The 23,547-nt window shown below is 36.9% G+C and overlaps 1 protein-coding gene across 8 annotated transcripts in view; it reads left to right on the plus strand.

Annotated features, from left to right (window-relative positions):
- The window catches only part of STRBP (spermatid perinuclear RNA binding protein), a 178,523-nt gene that overhangs the window by 109,146 nt on the left and 45,830 nt on the right, over window positions 1-23,547 (plus strand). For all 8 annotated transcript variants that reach the window (XR_010343289.1, XR_010343290.1, XM_064378225.1 and 5 more), the window contains exons 6-12: window positions 7,128-7,219; window positions 7,770-7,865; window positions 9,047-9,158; window positions 9,823-9,920; window positions 10,132-10,243; window positions 21,248-21,340; window positions 22,058-22,257. Coding sequence is in view for 6 of the 8 variants with exons in the window: in XM_064378225.1 (XP_064234295.1) it covers window positions 7,128-7,219; window positions 7,770-7,865; window positions 9,047-9,158; window positions 9,823-9,920; window positions 10,132-10,243; window positions 21,248-21,340; window positions 22,058-22,257 (803 nt within the window). In the remaining 2 variants the exon portion in view is untranslated. The remainder of the gene's footprint in view (window positions 1-7,127; window positions 7,220-7,769; window positions 7,866-9,046; window positions 9,159-9,822; window positions 9,921-10,131; window positions 10,244-21,247; window positions 21,341-22,057; window positions 22,258-23,547) is intronic.

The following is a 23,547-nucleotide window of genomic DNA, read 5'->3' on the forward strand; positions in this document are numbered from 1 at the left end:
TATAATAAAGTAATAGAGTCATAGTCTCTGTTCAAGGTGTTTGAGTTACTAAAGGATCGAAAGACCTCTATGAGCTGAGTCTCATCAGCTATTATATAGGATCGGGTAAGGTGAAGGAATCGGCTTTGATCTAATGTTTTACACATTTTACTTCCTTTCCTTTTGAATGGCAGAAAGATTTGCTTTGCTGTTGTCCTTAACATCCCGATCCTGTTGACTCATTCGATATCTTTTCTAATTTGCTCATTTTGTCTAACCTGGGTTTTGTCAAAGACAATTTTTGATCTTTGCTACTGGCTTGCACATTCCTGGGCAACTTGGAGGATCTAGTATATAATTCAGCATTTCAGACCTGGGCTGTACCATTCTGTTTTCTCACACTAGACAGCTCCTCATCCCCTCGATGCAATTCTTTTCGACTGCATGAGTTAAAAGCACAAGATTCATTCAGGTTCCAGGAATTTCTGGGGTTGAAAGTTATTCCTTTTTTTTTTCTCTTAATTTATACTCATTTTTTTCCTCAAAGTTAAAAAAAGATCCATTGTAACTTTTTTCTTGGAGACATTTTCCTGTAGTATCTTAACTTTCTTTCACCTTCCCCTACCCAAACAAACTGTTCAAAATACATACACACCTCACATCCTTCTTTTCTCTCTCTTAACTTGCCACATATTTGGGTAAAATATAAAAGAAAAAAAAAAGCATGGTTGGGAGCAGACAGAACCAAAGGACTGAGGCATGAAACCTTTTTCCTCAGGATTGCGCAGAATGGATCTAACTACCTACTCATTTCAAATCACGATTTACATTTTAAATTGCCGTAATACAGAGTGAATCTCTTTGGTATTACATACTGTTTCATAGGTAAGTTTCCTCCTATGCTGTCAGTCTTCTTTCTGCATTCTAACCCTTCACGTGAAGGCCCTGTAGAATAACCATTTTCTCATCACTACATGTTTCCTGCTAATGAAGGCATAGGAGAAAAACCACAGATCTTGGTGTGCAGCAGTCTTTTGTTTGGCTTTTTTGTTTTTGTTTTTGTTTTTTTTGGAGACAGTCTTGCTTTGTTGCCCAGGCTGGAGTGTACTGGTGTGATCTCAGCTCACTACAACCTCCGCCTCCTGGGTTCAAGCAATTCTCATGCCTCAGCCTCTTGAGTAGCTGGGCCTGTAGGCACGTGACACCATGCCTGGCTAATTTTTTGTATTTTAGTAGAGACGAGGTTTTGCATGTTTCCCAGGCTGGTCTCAGACTCTTGAGCTCAGGCAGTTTTCCTACCTTGGCCTCCCAAATTGCTAGGATTACAGGCGTGAGCCGCTGAGCCTAGCCTTGTTTGACTCTTAACTCCATTAGTTGCTATTGCTTTGTGACCTTGGGTAGGTTTCCTCATTTTAAATTGTGGATTATAAAAACCTTAGAAAGTTGTTTTGAGGTTGAGAGAATTTATCTAATGTGACTTGTACAATAACTGGCACATAGTAGTTGCTCAGTAAGTAGTAGTAGTCAACTTATTGAAGATTGACAGCACAAACCCATCTACTCAAATTCTTAACAGTGAAAATAATGTGCACATGGTAGGTCCAAAGAAGTCAACTCAAGCACAGTTAAACTCTTAAACACTGAGTGATTTGTAGTATTATAATCAGTATAATGATTTATGCAGTGCTAATAATAAAAACCTGGTATATTGTATAGCTTATGATTCATTGAGGGCAGGTATCTTTTTGCCTGTTCTTTATCCTTAGCACCTCTAAGGGTACCTAATACATAGTAGATGATTTTTTTAAAAAGTCCTATAAATCTGTTAAGTGAATTAACAGAGTCATCATATTGTCTGATTAAATAGGACTCTCTAGTGTGTAAGAAGCATTAATGGGCATCTTATAGCTCAAGAAATATATATTGGAGATTAATCTCTGTTAAGATATTTTTATAACCTACCATGTGATAAGCACTTCCTCATATATGATTTATTTTAAAAGCCCTCACATGGTCCTATGGGGTAGCTAATTGCTCTGTTTTATAAATGAGGAAAATCTCACATTTTATTCAGCTCCCCTGACTCTACCTCTAGTATGTGGTCCACTTTCCCATTATTGTCTAGGATTACTGCCTAAGTGGTTAAGCTGATCTGGTCATTCTGAGCTTCACATAGAGTCTCAGTTTCTTTTGGTGCCTGTGATTTTAAATTAGAAATATATTTGCTATTAAAGTGGATGATAAATTATCTACTTATTTATAATGCAGTTTGAAACCAGGTGGATAAGGAAACTACAGAGACCCTGTGGCTTAGACTTAAGACAAACCTCTCTCCTCAGTACTGGGGTGGATTTTAAGGGATTCACAGAGGAGTTGCCTCAGAGTCCCTTCGTATTGGTGCCAGTGTGAACTCTCTTCTTGGCAGAAATTCACTAGCATGTCTCTTGCTAGGGTCAAGGCAGCAGGCTTTACAGGATAGCCATCACAGCTGTGATTATAATGATGCAGCAGGTTTTATTTTCCTGTCTTCACTAGCTTCTGGATCTTCATTATTCAGGGCAAACTTATTATTTTTTTGAGATGGAGTCTCATTCTCTTGCCAGGCTAGAGTGCAGTGGCACGATTTCAGCTCACTGCAACCTCTGCCTCCTGGGTTCAAGTGATTTACCTGCCTCAGCCTCCCAAGTAGCTGGGACTACAAGGTGCACACTACCACGCCCAGCTAATTTTTATATTTTTAGTAGAGACGGGGTTTCACTGTGTTGGCCAGGATGGTCTTGATCTCTTGATCTTGTGATCCTCCCGCCTTGGCCTCCCAAAGTTCTGGGATTAACAGTCATGAGCTACTGTGCCCGGCCAATCCAGGGCAAACTTTTAGGCACTGTCTTTCCAGTGGCTGACTGTCACTGAAGAAGTCATACCAAGTGACATTAGTCACATAAATTAGGAGAACAGTTCTTTCTCTGTTCTACCTTATTGCTACATTTACCTGTTGTGTGTGTGTGTGTGTGTGTGTGTGTGTGTGTGTGTGTGTGTATTTTTTTTTTTTTGAGATGGGGTCTCATTCTGTCGCCCAGGCTGGAGTGCGGTGGCGTGATCTTGGCTCACTGCAACCTTCACCTCTTGAGTTCAAGCAGTTCCCTGCCTCAGCCTCCTGAGTAGCTGGGATTACAGGCTCTTGCCACCATGCCTGGCTGATTTTTGTATTTTTAGTAGAGGTGGGGTTTCACCATCTTGGCCAGGCTGATCTTGAACTCCTGACCTCATGATCTACCTGCCTCAGCCTCCCAAAGTGCTGGGATTACAGTTGTGAGCCACTGGGCCCAGCCTACCTGTTTATATTATGATGTGCTCATGTTTTTTGCTTGGGACATGTCTTCTCTCCAGAAAGTTTCAAGGAATTGAGAGACAAGGGGCTGCCAGGATATTCTTGGGCTAATTAGAAAATTCTGTCAGCATAGACTTAGTAACTCAGTTTCATCCTGATTTTCAGGGAGCTCCCTCATGATACTGAGCTTAATTATTTTAACTTTGAAGAGCCCAGGTTCCAGACATGTAACTCCTGTTTAATGCAATCATGTTTTGGTTTTTTTTTTTTGCTGGCCCCATCTCCAGGCCAATGTTTTGTTAACAGGCGTAGATAGTTAGCTTGCATGTTAGGCATTGAGAGAAACTGACCGACGTTTCCTGCAGTATGATGTGATTCTGGTCACTGATTTGACCTCTAACCAAATGAACATGGTTAGGCATAATAGACTTTCCAGTGCTTCCTTTGCCAGAATGTTGTATGTACCTTCATTCCGTGATGCTAGCTTACTGAATAATGCATCTTCTTAAAAGCTGTATTCCTGGCCGGGCTTGGTGGCTCATGCCTGTAATTGCAGCACTTTGGGAAGCCAAGGCGGGCGGATCACCTGAGGTGTAGAGTTTGAGACCAGTCTGACCAACATGGTGAAACTCTATCTCTACTAAAAAAAAATTAGCCAGGCATGGTGGTAGGCACCTGTAGTCCCACCTACTCAGGAGCCTGAGGAAGGAGAATCGCTTGAACCGGGACGTGGAGGTTGCAGTGAGCTGAGATCATGCCACTGCCCCCCAGCCTGAGCAATGGAGTGAGACTGTCTCAACAACAGCAAAGCTATATTTCTTTGCTTTTGGCATTTTTGTCACCCTCCTAACCTTGCCTCCCATGCTTTTTCTTACCTGTTTCACTGGTCACTGTTGGAGAAAATGAAATGACTGACAGTTCTGTTGCTGCTAATTGAGAACTCCAAGATGTGTTATCAGAACAGTTTTGATCCTCCTCAAAATTTAAACACCTACATAAAAGTTCAGAAATATTAAACTTAAGATTCTGCTATCAGGAGTAGCAGTTTCCCAGCAGCAGCTTTGCAATTGCCATGTTAAATGAAGTTTTTTAAAGGAATGAAAATATATAAAACACTGTATGTTATTAATTATATAAAGGAAATAGATAATCTGTGCTTATAAATAGCACTGTATTACCATATGAATTTATATTGTTTTAATATTACGAACTTGGAAAAAGATAAAATGAGATGAATTGTATCTCCTCTACTGTTTTCTGCATCCTGATACTGAAACCATTTTGGATCTTTTGACTTTCTGACTATCAGAGCATGATGAAACATGGTCATTCTGCTGATGATGCAAAAGGGAATCTGGTGCAGGTCTTCTGTCAGTGCCTGTCCCTTTCATCTCTTTTTTGTAGAATCTGTTGTCTTCAAATGTTGACTGTCTGTAGCAAGCTGGTGTCGCAGTTTTCTAGAATAAGAGTTCGTGGTTATACTTTGACTTTGGGATGACATGATTTATCAAAATATTTTTTGCCATTGTCTCCCATTAAAAATATCTGTGTTATAATCAGAGTAAGATGCTAATTACAAGCTCTGATCCCTGGATGAAAGTATTAGAAAATACAAGAAGAATTTAGGCTTGCCTTGCCATTTCCTATCCTCTGCCTCACTTCCCTCTTCCATTGTCTCCCTCTTCCTGACATTCCTGCTTGGTAAGATGATAGAATAAAATTTAGCTTGCCATTTTATTCATTTAAAAATTGACATTTAAAAAAATATGGTCCATACTGTTTATTGGGATTACATTATTCAGCAGTCAGTCAACCTTTGTCATGTCTAACTCTTAAGAGATTCTAAACATTCATTTACAGTGCTTTGTTTTATCTGATATGTGAGCTTTACACAGATGCTTGTATTGACCACAGTTAAGCATTTTGACATAAAAACATTAAAGTGAGCTACTTGTCTATCTTGGATCACTATAAAGACAAAATTGGGCAACTCCAGGAGCTTTATCACCTATGAAATAAATACCCATAGTACATTTGTTTATAAATAAATCCAGATTAATAGTCCTTTTTGAGGCTTCCCATTTTATGGGTAAAAGGGAGTAATGAAACATTGTATTCTGATTTTGTTACAATGCAAATAACTGCTGTAGAGCTCACCTGGTCAGAAAATAAATGTGTAGCACTTCAGCCTTTACAATGTCATGGCCAGTAAAGAGAACCACAATTCTTCCTTTAGTAAATATGTTTTCTATTGGCATTATGCCTTTTTTAGTTAATGACATTTCAGCAATTAGAATAAATATTGGCTGGGCATAGTGGCTCACATCTGTAGTCCCAGTACTTTGGGAGGCCAAGGCAGGTAGATTGCTTGAGTCCAGGAGTTTGAGACCAGCCTGGGTAACATACTGAGATCCCGTATCTATAAAAAAAATTAGCTGGGCATGGGGGCACATGCCTGTAGTCCCAGCTACTCAGGAGGCTGAGGTGGGAGGATCGCTTGAGCATGAGGAGGAGGTTACAGTGAGATTGTGCCAGTGCACCCCAGCCTGGGTGACAGTGGAAGAACCTGTTTCATAAAGAGAATAAAAAAAAGAATAAACATTGATTGCTGTAATAGGATCCTCTGATAACTATCAAAAAGTATCAGTGCTCTTGTCACCCATTTAGAAATATATACATTGTATTATTTGGCCCACAAAAATGGACAACCATAATTCAATCTGTTATTATGATAATACTGGGAAGAAGTGTTTGTGGGCTGTTTTATATTACTGTTAAGGCAAGCTGAATAGCCATAATTGGCCGGGCGCGGTGGCTCAAGCCTGTAATCCCAGCACTTTGGGAGGCTGAGGCGGGTGGATCACGAGGTCAAGAAATCGAGACCATCCTGGTCAACATGGTGAAACCCCGTCTCTACTAAAAATACAAAAAATTAGCTGGGCACAGTGGTGCGTGCCTGTAATCCCAGCTACTCAGGAGGCTGAGGCAGGAGAATTGCCTGAACCCAGGAGGCGGAGGTTGCGGTGAGCCGAGATTGCGCCATTGCACTCCAGCCTGGGTAACAAGAGCGAAACTCTGTCTCAAAAAAAAAAAAAAAAAAAAAAAGCCATAATTAGTATTCTTTGTTTGCTTTTTATTTAAAAAAGGCATTTAAAACTTGAAATATCGTTCACTGTATTTTATGTTTTTAGTTTTAATAATTTTGGTTTGGAATAGGGAATTCCAAAGTGATACTTAAGTTTTCAATTCTGGGATAAAATTTTCGTTAATGGTTATCTTATTGAATGAGTTTATAGTGTAAAAAAAAAAAAAAAAGATCATCCTTAGTATATTCTCAGTATATCTCATTGATTACATAAGAGATAAGAGATTTCCAGTTTTCCTGGAAATCTCCCAGTCCAAGATCAAAATTTCTTCTGTTAAAAAAGTTGTTGTTGCTATTGGTCCCAGATTTCCCTTCTTTGCATCTTGCCAAAGGAAAAAGTGCTATGTACTTATTTTGTGCCCTGTGATGTTATACATGCTTAATAAGATCCCAGATTGTAAGTGGCAGCTGTCAATGATTTGTTTACTGAATGAATTTTTTATGCTTCATTGTATTTGTGTGCAGAACTACTCTGATGATGACTGTTTACTTAATAATAATCATAGTGCACATAATTTTTTAAAAAAAGCAACACAGCCAAATCAGGAAGTTTTCTGGGAGTCTTATTAGTTCACTCAAATGTTGTTACTCTTTTTATTTTTTACTGTTTGATAATTTGATAGGAATCCCTTGGTCAAATTGTATCTGTCTCTCTTTATCCCATTTTACCATTAGAAAATGTTTCGATGAAAGATCCTCCGGACTTATTGGACAGGCAGAAATGCCTGAACGCCTTGGCGTCTCTTCGACATGCCAAATGGTTTCAGGTTGGCTTTTTGTTACTATCTTATTGTTATTATATCCTTGTGCAAGTTTCATTTGGAACACCTGTCACTTACTGGTTTCCGTGTACTACATAAAATGAGGGATGCTTTCTAGCTCATACCTTGGTTTTTGGAATAACTGAGTAATTTAGATAAGTGCCTAGTATAGCTTCTATAGTTCATGATGTTTTATTATCATATAATTCTTTTTAGCTTAGTATTCTGAATTTCAGATGGGTTGCTTATAAAAATCAAACATGAGTGAGAAAAACTAAGAGTTAAATTAGGTAGTTGCCTGGAGTGGGGTTGCCATGAGACTATGAAACCAATTTTAAGATTATGGTCCTTTTATTTTAAAAATCTGTCTTTTTTTTTTTTAATCTGCCTTTTTAAACCTTAATTTTACTACTTTTGATTACTTGACTTTTTTTATTGTTGTTGTTTGCTTGATAATTGATGAATAATTTGCTACTTCATATTCACTTGAAAGAACCTGCCCAAAATGAATAATAGATCTCAATAGGGATATCTGGAATCATTTTGTTTGTTTTAGGCAAGGGCAAATGGATTAAAATCATGTGTAATTGTCCTCCGCATTCTGCGTGATTTGTGCAACAGAGTCCCCACATGGGCACCATTGAAAGGATGGGTAAGTACTTAAATATGGCTAAAAGCAAATTTGGAAGGTGCAGCAGAGAAAATGCTATAGAAATGAGATGTTACTTTAAAATGGCTATCTCCTAAGTTAGCTAAGGCATGTGTTACATATATTTGCCATGCAAAAAAATAAAGCATCTTTTTAAATGAATTCTTTTGTGCATATAACCTGTATCTTCTACCTTATCGTATTCATGTTACAGAGTGTGAAATATTGTTTTTCTGACAAAAAGGTTTTATACCTTTTAGAAGTGAGTGTCTCCTTTCACTTGACTGTGTACTGGTGATTAATCACTTATTGCTCACCTGCCACTCACAAAAGCCTCCTTGGCTGACCCATTTCTCTTTAGGTGCCCCCTTGCATTACAGTGAAAATTACCCAGTAGGCCAGTATAAAGATCCTATACCTCTGTAGCTTTCTCTTTGAGTGGAGACATTTACAAATAAGTTCATGTTAGTAATTAAAGTCAGGTAAGCAGTACACTTAATCCCATATGGATATCATTTTGTGTGTGTGTGTGTGTGTGTGTGTGTGTGTGTGTGTGTGTGAAAATTGACTTGGAAATTTTTATCCTGCTCCAATCAAGACAACTTAAGGACATTATAAAACAATGTAAATAAAGCCATGAAAGGTGATTTTATAAATGAATGTAGCAATTATTACTTTGACAAAATATTGTGAGTTCTTAGTTTATTGGACTTGGAGATTTGGTCCTTTGTTTATTCTAACTGTCATACTTTTGAAGCAGGCTGTCTGAAATGAAGTCTTATTATTGAAATATTTGTGGTTTGTGTGTTTCCTAAGTGGGAGATAGGTGAGCTGGGTTTTGTACACTGGTTAGTTATTAGCTATTACTAACTTATATGAAGGCTTATTAAATATTTGTTAAATGAATTAGAGACCATAGTTTCTTTAGTGATCTTTTCTGGGTAAATAAATATAAAGTTTTTGTTATAAAAATGTTTTCTGAAGATACTAGCTTAAATGCTTGATTTAAAAACTCCGCCCAGGGTAAAAGTTGATAATCATGGGGAAAATGTCAAGTAGGCCCTAAATGTTAAATTGAGTTTCACTTTTTGGCTTCCCTTGTAGATAGAAATGTTAGCTCACATTTAACTGGAATCCTTTTAACACTTGGTGCATGTACTAATTTGTAATTTAATATCTTCTAGCCACTAGAACTTATATGTGAAAAGTCTATAGGTACTTGTAATAGACCTTTGGGCGCTGGGGAGGCCTTGAGACGAGTAATGGAGTGTTTGGCATCTGGAATACTACTTCCTGGTAAGGGTTTCAAACTCTGGAAGCAGAACGATCAGCAACTCTCATTTTAGTTTATTTTTCTAAATAACGTGCTAAGTTTGTCCTCTACACAGGAGAATGATGCATAGGAATTCTTTTGCTTGGAATTTTGACAACTAGAATACGTGTTGGAAAAGTGCTATAAAAATCTTTTTCAATAGTTGTAATTTGTGTTTTATATGTACTAACATAAAGGGTACTAATAATATATTGTGTCTGCTTTGAATTTGCTTTACCTCGAACTCTGAATTTGAAATTACAGGTGTTTAGTTAAAATTTTTGAAGTTCATTCTGTTTGTATTCTGGTTTTAAATTTGGAAAAATTAAATTTGGTTTTATTTTCCATATGTAATCCCTTTTAAGATTTGGGCTGATTCATTGTGCTGTTTCTAAATTCTCAGAGTAAGACTAAGTTTTGGCCTTAGATATACAAGTGACTTCCAGTATAAAATAAGGATATGTAAGTGCTAACGTGTTGAAAATAAGAGTGTGTCCCTTTTATTTCACTTAACTGAGCAGACTTTTAACTTAGTTCCTCAGTTATTTTTTATTTTCTCTTCATTCTCCCCAACCATCTCTTTTTGTTTTAGTTTACCGAATTCTAAACTGAGTTCTAAATGATACTTGTGTTTTTCCTTTGCCAAAGGAGGTCCTGGTCTTCATGATCCTTGTGAGAGAGACCCAACAGATGCTCTGAGCTATATGACCATCCAGCAAAAAGAAGATATTACCCACAGTGCACAGGTAGAAGATTGAACATATTACTCTGACTTACTAGCAAGAGAATATAACCTGATTTTCTCAATTATTGTGTTTGAACACTTTTTTCTCGTGTGTTGTTAGGGACTTCTGCTGTTATAATGACAGAATTTATGAGTATCTTTTTAGCTAGATGTTCTAAGAGCTTTATGAATTGCTATTGAAATGTGATTAAATATAATGCTTTGTTCTTTAGCATGCACTCAGACTATCAGCCTTTGGCCAGATTTATAAAGTGCTGGAGATGGACCCCCTTCCATCTAGTAAGCCTTTTCAGAAGTATTCCTGGTCAGTTACTGATAAAGAAGGTGAGTGTGGAAGTTTTTTTACTAGGGTTGGGGGTTGGCACTGATATAGATGGTCGTGGGATGCATCTCTTATTACAACTTAGGGAACATAATAATTGTGTATCCAAGTCATGTATAAGCCGTGATACAGGTTGGCAGTGTCCCCACCCAAATCTCATGTTGAATTTAGTTCCTATAATCCCCACATGTTGTGGGACTGACTCTGTGGAAGGTAATTGAATCATGGAGGCAGTTACCTCCATGCTGTTCTCATGTTAGTGAGTGAGTTCTCACAGGATCTGATGGTTTTATAAGAAGCTTTTCCCCAACTTTGCTCCACACTTCTGCCACCATGTGAAGAAGGATGTGTTTGCTTCCCCTTCTGCCATGATTGTAAGTTTCCTGAGAGCCATGTGGAACTGTGAGTCTATTAAACCTCTTTCCTTTATAAATTACCCAGTTTCAGGTATGTCTTTATTAGTAACGTGAGAATGAACTAATACAGTAGCTAGAACAGACTAATACACTGACTTTCTTCTCTTCTGTTCCTATCAGGTAACATCAGCTGATGTAACATAATTGTATTTTCTTATTAGTGACTCATTTGGCTATGTTGGCCAGATTTCATTATTGCATAGACTCAGGGACTATACTTTCAGAACTCCTGGTCTAAGGAGAAGAAATCAACCATAAGCTAGGAGGAGACATTATCACTATTACTAATCAATTTGATGAACTTTCTCATGCTTGGAAATGTTATCTAACCGAGAAAGAAAGAACAAAAATACAGAGGAGAAGAAAAGCATATTGGAAAATTCAGGATCATCTTCCATTTGTATTAGTCTGTTGAATTCAGAGTTTCTGTGGAAAGAATGTAGGTTTTGGGGTCAATATGGCCTGGGTTCCAGTCATACCCCCACCACTTGTAGTTTTGGGTCTTAAGCAATTCACTCATCTCTCTTACTAGGGATATTACCCTTTTTCTTATTTTATTGGCTCTTGTCAGGTTACAATGCCTGACTTGGTGCCTGGAATCAAATGTGAATCCACTTACTGTTTTTTTTAGGCCTCAAAAAATATTTTGTTTCCCCCTCTTTCTCTCCTGTTAAACTAGAAAATGGAATATTTAATACCAGATGTTCTTCACCTGGAATGCAGCCTACCTCTAACAACTGAAATTACTCTAGTATATCACAAAAATAGTGCAGTTGCCCAATATGTTTATTTAGACGAAGACTTTCAGAGAGTCTACAAGGTCAAACTGTTTAATAGTAACAGTAATATTAAGGTTTTTGTTTGTTTGTTTGTCTTTTTCACTCTTTCTTTCCTAAGTGTATAGTTTTGCAGAGGCTACATGTGACATGTGATGAGATCATTGGTCTGATGGCTAATGGAATGTTTTCTATATTCTTGTGTTTATATTTTTTTGTTTTATTTTTAATATGCCCAATATTGACAGATATTACCCACAAAGCATAAGTCTTTGGGTGCTCAGTAATTTTTAAGAGTGTAAAGACTCCTCAGCTAAAAAGTTTGAGAATCATTGCCTCACACTGTAAACTCCTCAGGGGAAAGAATTCTCCAGATTCTACTGTATGATTATTATAAACCAATGCTCAATATAACTTGAGGAATGAAGGCCATTTTCTTCTAGCAGTGCTTACTTAGTGGTGAAGAAATTATTGAAAGGGATTTACATATCCATGTGGCATCAAGCATTATCTATCTGTGAATTGAACAACTGAATAAAAATTTTATATATATTCTTGATTAGTATCAGAAAATTTCATTTCAGTCACCAAATCCACAGTCACTCTTTTGGATTTATATTTTCCCCTTCACTAGATAGTAAAAGTATGTTTACTGTTATGTGACTTAGGTTTTTTTTTTTTTTAACTTTAAAGATCTTTCTCAAAGTTTGGGAACTGCTGGTTTGTCAGTTGATAGCATAAAATAGAACCAGACTGCCAATGTTTCTTTTCTAGTTCTGTCAGTTACTAGCTACATGACCTGAGCAAGTCACTTTACCATTTTTTGTGTTTTGGCCATACAGTGATCTTTCTAATACTTTCATGCTTTTAGCACCTAGCTTCCTGTTCTTTATTCCTGTTATTCTTGGTGATTTCAGTATGCATCTCAGATGATTTCTTTCAATACTCCAGTGTCTCAGTTCTGTGACTTCCTCTCTCACAAATATTTTATCTTCTGCCTTACCTTAATTACTCATTCTATGTACATAGCCTAGTTCTTATCTTCATCAGTAACTATATCTGTATTATTTCCATAATCGTGTTTTCAAGAATCCCACTTTCCAATCTCTTGTCATTACTCAGTCTCCTACCCTTATTTCAATTCTTGAATTTTGTCATTGATTCCAATACCTTTGCTTAGTCCTTCATCCTCCCCATGTTCTCTCTTCTGTTCTTACCCTGCTCGTACTACGTGATCCTTGATTATTACTCTCTAGCATATACCTTCACTTCCTTGATTCTCTGAATCTGTCTGTCTACCTTCTCTGTGTCTGTACAGGATTGCTGAACATGGCTGGAGAAAAAAAAAGCACAGCCATCTTGAGCATTCTTCCTTTAAGTCTATGATATTAATATAATGGGGACTATTTGTGTTGCCTGGCGATCCTGTAAGTTTGAGACTTCTCCAGTTTTCCTATATAACTGTTTCACATTTTCTAACATTTCACACTTCATTCTCTATCTGTTTACTCACCTGATGAGCCTGTTTGCTTCTATTTTCTCAGATAATTATTAATTAGATAATTTCTACATGTACTCATGACTGTCTCCAAACCCCACTGCATCAACTCCTATTCTTTGCTTTTCCCTCCCTTGCCTATGTAGAAACTGCCTTGCCTCTTAAGACTGACCTTTACTTACCCACTGTATCATATCCCCTCTTGCCTACCAGTGGACATTAGTCTACCAATTATCTCTTCTCTCACAAGCATCAGTTCCTCCCTGTCTACTGAATGCTTTTCATCAACATAAAAACCTGCTGTAGTATCTCCCATCTGAAAGAGAAAGCCAAAACAAACTCTCCCTTGATTTTGTAGGTCCTGCAACAGTTATATTTCTCTACTCCCCTTTATAAGCAGTACTTTGGGAAAGAGCAGCCTTTTTATCTTTTCTCCATTTCCTTACTTTTAATTCTCGTTGAACCTGTTCTAATCAGGTTTTCTTCCTCACCAGTTGCCTGAAGTATGTCTTGTGACCTTCACATTACTGCATTCACTGGTCAGTTTTCGATCCTCATCTTAGCTAGCTTTTCAGCAACATTTGACACACAGGAACGCTTTTCTCTCCCATATTTATTTTATAATGAAATATAGAACATATATAGAAGAGTACAAAAATACACAGTTTAAAAAATATTTTTTACAAACCCATAAAATCAGTGCCATGTTTAAGAAACAGAACTTTATCAGTGCCTCAGAAGCCATCATTTATCCTTCTCATTGCCTTCCTGTACCAAGAATTACCATTTCTGACTTTCTGATAATCATTTCCTAGATTTTCTTTACCACTTTCCCACCTGTATATGCTTTCCTAAATAATTTGAGTTTGCCTGGAACTTTCTAGAAATGGGTACTAAGTTTAATCTTTTGTGACTGGCTTCTTTCTGTTCAGCATTCTTTGGGATTAATTTATGTTGTTGCACATGGCTATAGTTCATTTTAATAGGTATATAGTACCCATTATGAATAAACTAGTATACTCATTCTACTTTTGAAGGATATTTAGGTTCTTTAGTTTTTGACAACCACTTACCATGTTGCTATTAGCATTCTTCTGCATGCCTCCTGAGGTATACGTAAACAACCTAGTAAATGGTCACATATACCAGTTTACACTCCCACCAGCAGTGTATGAAAATTACTGTTTCCCTGTATCCTCAGCAACATTTGCTGTTGCCACTTTTTCTGAAATGAAATACTACTTTTCATTTGATTTCCAGGTCATCAGCTTCCTTAGTTCTTCTAGCTCTCTTGCCATCTCGTCAGTTGTCTTTGTTCTTCCTCATCTTCCTGACTTCTGAATATTAAGATGTCCTTGGGTTCAGTCCACAGACTATTTCTCCTTATTTACATGGATGTTTTAGGGGATCTCATTTAGTCTCTTGTCTTCAAATACCTTTTTATACTGAAGATTGTCCCAAATTTATACTTCATTCCAGACTACCAGCTCTTGAACTCAGACCCAAGTATCAAAGTGCCTCCTCAATGTCTTTACATGAATGTCCAGCAGACATTTCAAACTTCAGATGTCTAAGATCTAAGCTTCTGCCCTTACTCTGCCTTTGCTCTTGTCTTTCTATAGTTAACTCTGTCCCAGTCATTGGAAACTCTCTATTTGCTTAAGCCAAGATTCTTTGGGTTGCCCTTGAATCCTCTCTTTCATTCACCCATATCCCAAATACCAGCAAATTCTTTTTACTTTTAAAGTGTGTCCAGGCCGGGTGGTAGCTCACGCCTATAATCCCAGAACTTTGGGAGGCTGAGGTGGGCAGATCACTTGACGCCAGGAGTTTGAGACCAGCCTGGTCAACATGACAAAACCCCATCTCTACTGAAAACATAAAAATTAGCCAGGCATGGTGGCATGTGCCTTTAGTCCCCACTACTCAGGAGGCTGAGGCAGAAGAATCGCTTGAATCCAGGAAGCAGAGGTTGCAGTGAACCGAGGTTGCACCTCTGCACTCCAGCCTGGGTGACAGAGGAAGACTCTGTCTCAAAAAAATCATATATTGGATCACCTGAGGTTAGGAGTTGAAGACTAGACTGACCAGCATGGAGAAACCCCGACTCAACTAAAAATACAAAATTAGCCGGGCATGGTAGCGCATGCCTATAATCCCAGCTACTTGGGAGGCTGAGCCAGGAGAATTGCTTCAACCAGGACGTGGAGGTTGCAGTGAGCCGAGATTGCGCCATCGCACTCCAGCCTAGGCAACAAGAGCGAAAATCCATCTCACACAAAAAAAAGTGTGTCTGGAATTTAGCTTCTTTACTGCTAACATCCTTATCTAAGCTGCCATCATCTCTCACCTAGATTCTTCCAGTCACCTATCTGGTCTTCCTGCTTCTGTTCTTGCCCCTCTATCTGTTCTCCACAAAGAAGCAATTCTTTTTGTGATAAACAGCACACCCCCCGCCCCCCACACCCCGCCGCAACTTTTTATGTTAAAATGCTTTCATATTTATAGGTAGTTGCTAAGATGATAAGGAGAGATCTCATTTGGCTACATCTATGTAACTTTAACTATAGTACAGTATCAAAACCAGGAAACTGACAGTGATACAATGTGTGTGTATAAGTTTTATGCCATTTTATTACATGTGTAGATTTCTGTAGCCATTACCGCAATCAAGATACAGAACTGTTCCAACACCATTAAGATCTCCTTGGCCGGGCGCGGTGGCTCAAGCCTGTAATCCCAGCACTTTGGGAGGCCGAGGCGGGTGGATCACGAGGTCAAGAGATCGAGACCATCCTGGTCAACATGGTGAAACCCCGTCTCTACTAATACAAAAAATTAGCTGGGCACGGTGGCGTGTGCCTGTAATCCCAGCTACTCAGGAGGCTGAGGCAGGAGAATTGCCTGAACCCAGGAGGCGGAGATTGCGGTGAGCCGAGATCGCGCCATTGCGCTCCAGCCTGGGTATCAAGAGCGAAACTCCGTCTCAAAAAAAAAAAAAAAAAAAAAAAAAAAAAAAAGAAGATCTCCTTCATGCTGCCCCTTTATAGTCATACTCGCTTCTCTCTTCTCAGCCATCCCTAATCCCTGGAAACCACTAAGATTTCTCTATCTGCATAATTTTATCATTTTAGGGATTTTATATAAATGGAGTTCTACAATAAGGAACCTTTTGCAATTTTTTTTCTCCACTCAGCATAATGCCCTTAAGGTCCATCCAAGTTGTTGTATATATCAATAGTTTGTTCTTTCTTCTTGTTTAGTATTATTCCATGGTGTGAATGAGCTAGAGTTTATTTAACTATTTACCTATTGTAGGACATTTAGTTTCCAGTTTTGGCTTTTTATAGGTTTCTATGAACAATCATGTTTCTGTGAACAAGTTTCTATGAATAAGTTTCTATGAACAAGTTTCTATAAATAAGTTTCTATGAACAATCATGTATATATATGTGTGTGTATGTATGTATGTGTGTGTGTGTATATATATATATATAAAAAACTGTGTGTGTGTGTGTGTGTGTGTATATATATATATATATATAACAGTCATGTAGGTTTTTGTGGGCAAGTCAAAAATGCAGGTATTTGTGTGTTAGATTGACCAGCAATTCTCCTGTGTTAATCTTTGACTTCAAGGTTATGCTGGCTTCATAAAGTGAGTTACAACGTGTTCCTTCTTTTTCTATTGTTTGGAAAAGTTTGAATATGTTTGGTGTTAGTTTTTCTTTAACTGTTGGAGGAATTCATCAGTGAAGCCATTGGCATGTGTTTTCCTTGTGGAAATATTTTAAATTATGGATCTGATTCCCTTAATAAGCATAAGACTTCCATCTTTTTATGACACTTTTGGTAAGCTGTTCTTTTCTAAGAATTTTTCCATTTCACCTAAATTTTAAAATATTTTGGAATAAAATAATTTATAAGGTCTTCATTTCATTGTTTGTAGTATCTGTAGTAATGTCTTTTTATATTTTGTACCTTCCTCTTTTTTTTTTACTAATGACTCTCACCTAGGGACTTATTTTTATTAGTCTTTACAGGAAAATTAACTTTTGGCTTTCTTCATTGTCTTCTGTTGTATGTTTGTATTCTATTTTATTGGTTTTCTGCTCTTATCTATAGTTTTCCCTCCTTATGACTTTCTTTAGGTTTGATTTGCTGCTCCTGTTTTTAAACTTTATGAGTTGGGTGAATACCTCATTGATTTTTCAGCCTCTTATTGTATATACTATTAAGATGGTTAATTTCCCTTTAAGCACAGATTTATGTACATCACATTCTTTGGGCATTTGTATTTTTATTATTTAGTTAAAGCTATCTTTTACTTTCTTTTATTCCTAATTTTTTTTTACCTGTTGGGTATTTAGATGTTATTGCTTAATTTGCAGACAAATGAAGATTTTGTAGTTAACTCTTTTGTTTTTGAGGTTTTACTTATTCTGCTGTCCATGCATTGTATGATTTCTGTCCTTTGATATTTGTTGAGTATATTGTGGCCCAGCATATGGTCTTTTTTTGCTCTGAAAAAGTATGTATATTCTGCAGTTGAGGGTCATAATATTTTTTTTCATGTTAGGTCATGCCATTTGTTCATTGTGTGTTTTTCAGATGTTGTTATTAATTACTGAGAGAGCTCTGTCAATTCCCATCTATTGTGGATTTGCCATTTCCCCTTGCAGGTCTGCCAGTTTTTAGTTTATATTTTTCATTTATAGATTTTTGGCTCTTTTATAGTTTCAGATTTTCTGTCTGAAATTATTTTTAAGAAAGTTTGTTTTTGAAAGGCCTGTCATCTGGGTCTATTTTGGGTCTGTTTGTATTGTCTGCTTTTTCCTCTTGATTTCTAATCATGATATCTTCTCATGTGCCTGGTTATTATGAGTGCTGGATTTTTAGAATAAGAAATTGTAGATAATTTAAAGTCTAGAGTAATGATATCTTCCTCCAGGGAGGATTTATATTTGTTTCTGGGAGGTGGCTAACAGAATTGGCAGCTCTAGATCATTTCAGGGCAGTCAGGGATTAAGATAATTTGCGACCAGGCATGGTGCCTCACGCCTGTAATTCCAGCACTTTGGGAGGCCAAGGCGGGTAGATCACCTGAGGGCAGGAGTTCAAGACCAGTCTGGCTAACATGGCAAAACACCATCTCTACTAAAAATAACAAAAGAAATTAGCCAGATATGGTGGTGGTCACCTGTAATCCCAGCTACTTGGGAGGCTGAGTTAAAAGACTTGCTTGAACTTGGGAGTCAGAGGTGGCAGTGAGCCGAGATTGTGCCACTGCACTCCAGCCTGGGCAACAGAGCAGGACTCCAATTCAAAAAGAAAAAATTACAATTTGAACCTTGGCTTTCATCCTTGTGAGGGCCATGCTATTTCCAGTTCATTTTACTTCTAGAGTATAACATTTCAGAGGCCCAACCCAGAGTGTGGGGGATTCACCATCCCTTCTCTGCTTGGACCTTGAACTTTAGTTTTGGACTCCTTGAGACCTGGGAGCCTGTTGACGTTACTCTCTTCAGTTTTTAGTGACCTCTTCTGGATTCAGAAGATGCCCCTAGGGTTAATGTGACCCCCAATGCAGAGAATTTCTTTCACCTCCCATATCTTTTTTTTTTTTTTTTTTTTAAACAGGGCTTGTCTATATTGCCCAGGCTGCAGTCCAGTGGCTATTTGCAGGTGCAGTCATAGCCCACTTTAGCCTCAAACTCCTGGACTCAATGAATCCTCCTGCCTCAGCCTCCGGAGTAGCTGGGACTACAGGCATTTGGCACCGTGCCTAGCTCACCTCCCAGATCTTGATTTTAAAACTCTTCATTGTCCAGGAACAGATATTTATTGTTTGTTTTGTCCAGTTTTTCGAATTGCTCTAATCAGGAAGCCTTTTTTGACTTGTTTACTCTCTCATACTGGAAGTGGACCCTTGATATTTTGTCAATTAATGGCACCGGGACTTGAGAACTACTGCCTCACCTAACCAGGCGCTTCTCACCTACTGCTTGCACCTTCTTTTTCATTTCACTCCAACTGTTCAGGCCTTTATATAATTTCTTAGCATGTTTCTGCCTTAAAAACTTTTGTAATTGCTGTTTATTTTTCTCTGCCTGGGATACTTTCTGCAGATGACTTTATAGTTCACTCTTTTACTTTCTTAAGTCTTCATCAAAAGGTCTCCTCATAGTGATACCTTTCTGATGAGCACGACATATAAATTGTTTACACTCACTATCATAGTATATGTTGTAATTAGTTTTGGCCACTTTCTCAAAGAGTGAAAGCTCTTTGAGAAAAGGGAGATAATTTTGTTACTTGCTATATGTCTAGCACATAAAATTGCTCAATTAATATTTATTGTTTATTATTGAATGGATATATGAATGAATTTATAAAGGGGACAGTAAAGGTAATGGTTTCATGAGGGTACTCATGAGGATTAAATAAGTTAATACCTGTGAGGTGTTAACAGTGTCAGGCATATGGCAAATACTAAAATATTATTTAAAAAAATTGTTGCCTCAGAAGTTATCACTTCATATTACTAGATATTATAAAAGTTGAAAGCTACCTGTTTTTTGTAAAGCAAGCCCATTTTTTCCCTTAGGCTGCTTATTATGATTAGCCCCACATTTTACAGCCCCTTTGCAATGGCTGGAATGATAGAATGAAGCTTCATCCATGGAACTCTGTTTATGTAGCTAGAGGATTTAGAGAATATATCTGTGCATTTAAGCTAGCTTGTGATTTCCAGGCAATCAAGGAGCTGCCTTTAATGTAACTTAATGAGCAGAAGAGTGATTGAATAGACATAGTTCTTTTTAACTTGTATCTCTTATAGATTGCATTCTGGGAGACTGGCATACTCATAGCTTTATGTAATGCAAATGAAATACAATACTCAGCCAATATTGCCTTCTGTTGAAGAGAACATCAAGATTGATTGGCCTGAGTGGTAAATATTGACCCAAGCAAATGCTGAAGTCGGTGTTTACCTCAAGGGACAGTAAATCTTGATCAGAAAATACATAGTTAATCTCATTATTATTATTATTATAAGCTTTCACTAGAAGTATCTGGAAATCATGTGGCATGAATATCTTGAGCATAATTTTCCTTAGGAAAAACAACTAACTTTTAAGGTGAAGACATAAAGAGATCTTTAAAGTACTTGGATAGGTTGATGAACTTTTCTCTAATAATTTTTAACTTGGACAGCAAAGCTCCTATCTTTTGCTTGACAACATTATAAACTGTTGGCTGCTGTATCCAAGAAATTGATTATTAATTAGTTTAGTTAGTTTTTGCTCAGTGCCTATTATGTTGCTTCTAAGTCTTGTGTTAAGGTAGTTTGAAAGATACAAGGAGAAAATATCTTTGACCTTTAAGGAGCCCTGAGGACACACGAGAATATGTGAAATAGGCAGTGATACAAGACTTTACATTCTGATATCGTAAAAGCTCTTTGATATGAGAGAACTTTTTATAGAGGAGGTGAACCGTAAATAAAATTTTGAATAGGATTTCAAAAGGCAGAAGAATATAGTTTGATAATCAGATTTCTAAGCATAAGATTTAGCACTTGGACTTCTAAAGTTTATACAAGTCATAAATGTTGAATTTTAGAGATGTTTGAAATGATAATTAAGTAAAAATAAATCCTGCCAGAGGTAACTACTTTTTGACATTTTGATATATAGCTTTCTAGACTTCTGTTGATGCATATGACATGTGAATATATGTTGTCTATGTGGCCGCTATAACAAAACACCTTAGACTGGGTAACTTATAAGCAACAAGTTTATTGCCCACAGTTCTGGAGGCTTGAAAGTCCAAAATCAAGGCTTCAGCAGATTTGCTGTCTCCTGAGGGCTCATATAGTGCCTGCTATAAGGACAAACAGTCTCTCTCAGGCATCTCTTATAAGGGCACTAATTTAATAAGGGCTCCACCCTCATAACCTAATCACCTTCCAAGTGCCCCCCTCCTAATCCCATTGCACTGGGGATTAAGTTTCAATATTTGAATTTGGTGGGGACACAAACATTCAGACCATAACATAGGCATAGATCTTGGTGTGTATATATGAATAAATGGGAAAAATGAATGTAAAAAGTGAAATATTGTTTCAAGATTTGCTTTAAAAAAATTTGCTTTTCTAGATTGTAAATATGGTAATTTAACTGATCAATAAAAAAGTTGTATGGTCCTTGGCGTGATTCCTAAGATTTTCCACCTGAACATGTTAGATACATGTGGTACAGTAAGTAGGATTGTTGTTTTATCTGATAATGAATTGCTCATAATTTTTTTTAGGTGCTGGGTCTTCAGCTCTAAAGAGGCCATTTGAAGATGGATTAGGGGATGATAAAGACCCCAATAAGAAGATGAAACGAAACTTAAGGAAAAGTGTGTAAAACCTGTATTCTTACAGATGCAAACTAGAGAGGACTTGCAGTCTCAGATAGAAAAATTAAAAACGAAGGTTTTTTTTTTTTTTTTTTGAGACAGGTTCTCACTCTCACCCAGACTGGACTGCAGTGGCACAATCTCAGCTCACTGCAGTCTCCACCTGCTTGGCTCTGGTGATCCTTCAACCTCAGCCTTCTGAAATAGTAACGATCACGGGTGTGTGCCACCATGCCCTACTAAGTTTTTGTATTTTTGGTAGAGATGGGATTTTGACAAGTTGCCCAGGCTAGTCTTGAACTCCTGAGCTTAAGCAATCTACCTGCCTCGGCCTTCCCAAGTGCTGGGATTACAGGCATGAGCCACCATGCTCAGCCAAAAAGTGAAGAATTTGGTTGATTTGAATTTGAGTTTGAGACTAGATCTTAACTAAGCAGTTGATAATTGAATAACTTTTTTGTTTCCAAGCTTTTTGGCTTATGATACATTAATATTGACAAGAGAAAATTAATGTATAGTTACAGTAATGCATACAATTTTTACAGTGATGTTAGCATAATAATTTTAGAATTATGAGGTTAAGCTATGTGTTTTGAAATACTCACTTTTTAAAAGTCTGATAAATTTACAGTAGATACTAGGAACCCCGAAAATGCAGAGGTTAAAGCAAAATGACTTTCTAGTTAATTTCTGACCTCATTCTTTTTTCTTTAACAGTTCTGGATAGTAAAGCAATAGACCTTATGAATGCACTAATGAGGCTAAATCAGATCAGGCCTGGGCTTCAGTATAAACTCTTATCTCAGTCTGGCCCTGTTCATGCCCCAGTCTTCACAATGTCTGTAGATGTGGATGGCACAACATATGAAGCCTCAGGACCATCCAAGAAAACAGCAAAACTTCACGTAGCAGTGAAGGTACAGTATTTGTTTTACTTTGCAATGTTATTTTTATTTTGTGTTCCAAATAAGATGCTTCTTTTCCTATAATTTATTTTTTCAACATTTTAATAGCGATAATATTATGTATAGACTTTGTCACTTCTGGATAACAAAATTTTCTTTTGTTGTAAAATAATATGTGATAATTATACAAAATTTGGAAAATACAGAAAGAAGTAAAGAAATTAAAATATGTCAATTGAATATTTTTGAAGCAAAGAGCATTAGTATTTGTATATAGTATGTTGGTTTATTTCCAATCATTTTCTATTTTGCTGTTTTTTTAAAAAATAAGCTCACAGTATACATGTAATTTTATCTTATGACTTTTTTCATGTAATGTTTTATTAGTGTTTTTCCTCATTATGAAAATCTTCATAAATAATTTGTAATGAATGTTCAATTAATATGCTATGGGTATACTCTTTGTTTAAATATTTTCCTATCATTGGATAGTTTGCTTATTCCAGATTATTTCTATTATAAATAAATTTGATCAGTATCTTTGTATATGATGCTTCCTCTTTATTTATTTTTAGAATATTTCCATAGGGAATAGTATCCAGGATTGGACCAATTATGCATATAGGTTTGTAGAAAATTTCCAAGTAATGGGATCTCTCTATAAGTACATTTGACCTCTTGCAGGCTAATGCAAAAATGTTAAAGATAATGTAGACTGAAGATGAGGAGATTCACTTAAGAAAAGTTCTTTTATATAACAGTATGGCATATGATATAATTGGTCTGTTTTCATGGCCATTCCATTTTGTATGTATTGTTAATGTAGATGTGAACACCATCCTAGTTACTGGGGATATAGCAGTTAATGAAAAACAGTTGCTGCTCTCATGGAGCTTACATTCTAGTGTGTATAGGATGGGAAGATAGACAACAAATATACAAACAAGCATGTAAACATCAAATAGTGATCGGAACAATGCATGCAAAAAAACAATAAGCTGTAAAAATGTCAAACACTATATATTACTTATGCTGTCTTCATTAGAACAGGTATATCTAAAGTATGATGAAAGAATATGAATTTAAAATGAGGCAGAAAAAAAAAACCCAACAATGAGGGGAAAAGTGAATCCAGGAATAAGACTAAATATATAGTTTAATAACCACATACACTGAGAATGAGTCACAAGTTTAGAGCTAAGCTAAGTTCTGTAGCAGCTGACACAAAAAGCTTGTAAAATATACAATTCATTCTCTATGTCTTAAGAACAGAGAGAGTTTGGTTATGAGTGTCACAGTTGT

The sequence above is a fragment of the Aotus nancymaae genome, unplaced genomic scaffold, assembly GCF_030222135.1.
Source record: "Aotus nancymaae isolate 86718 unplaced genomic scaffold, 86718_ANA_hifiasm-v0.15.2.pri h1tg000003l, whole genome shotgun sequence".
Taxonomy (NCBI): Eukaryota; Metazoa; Chordata; class Mammalia; order Primates; family Aotidae; genus Aotus; species Aotus nancymaae.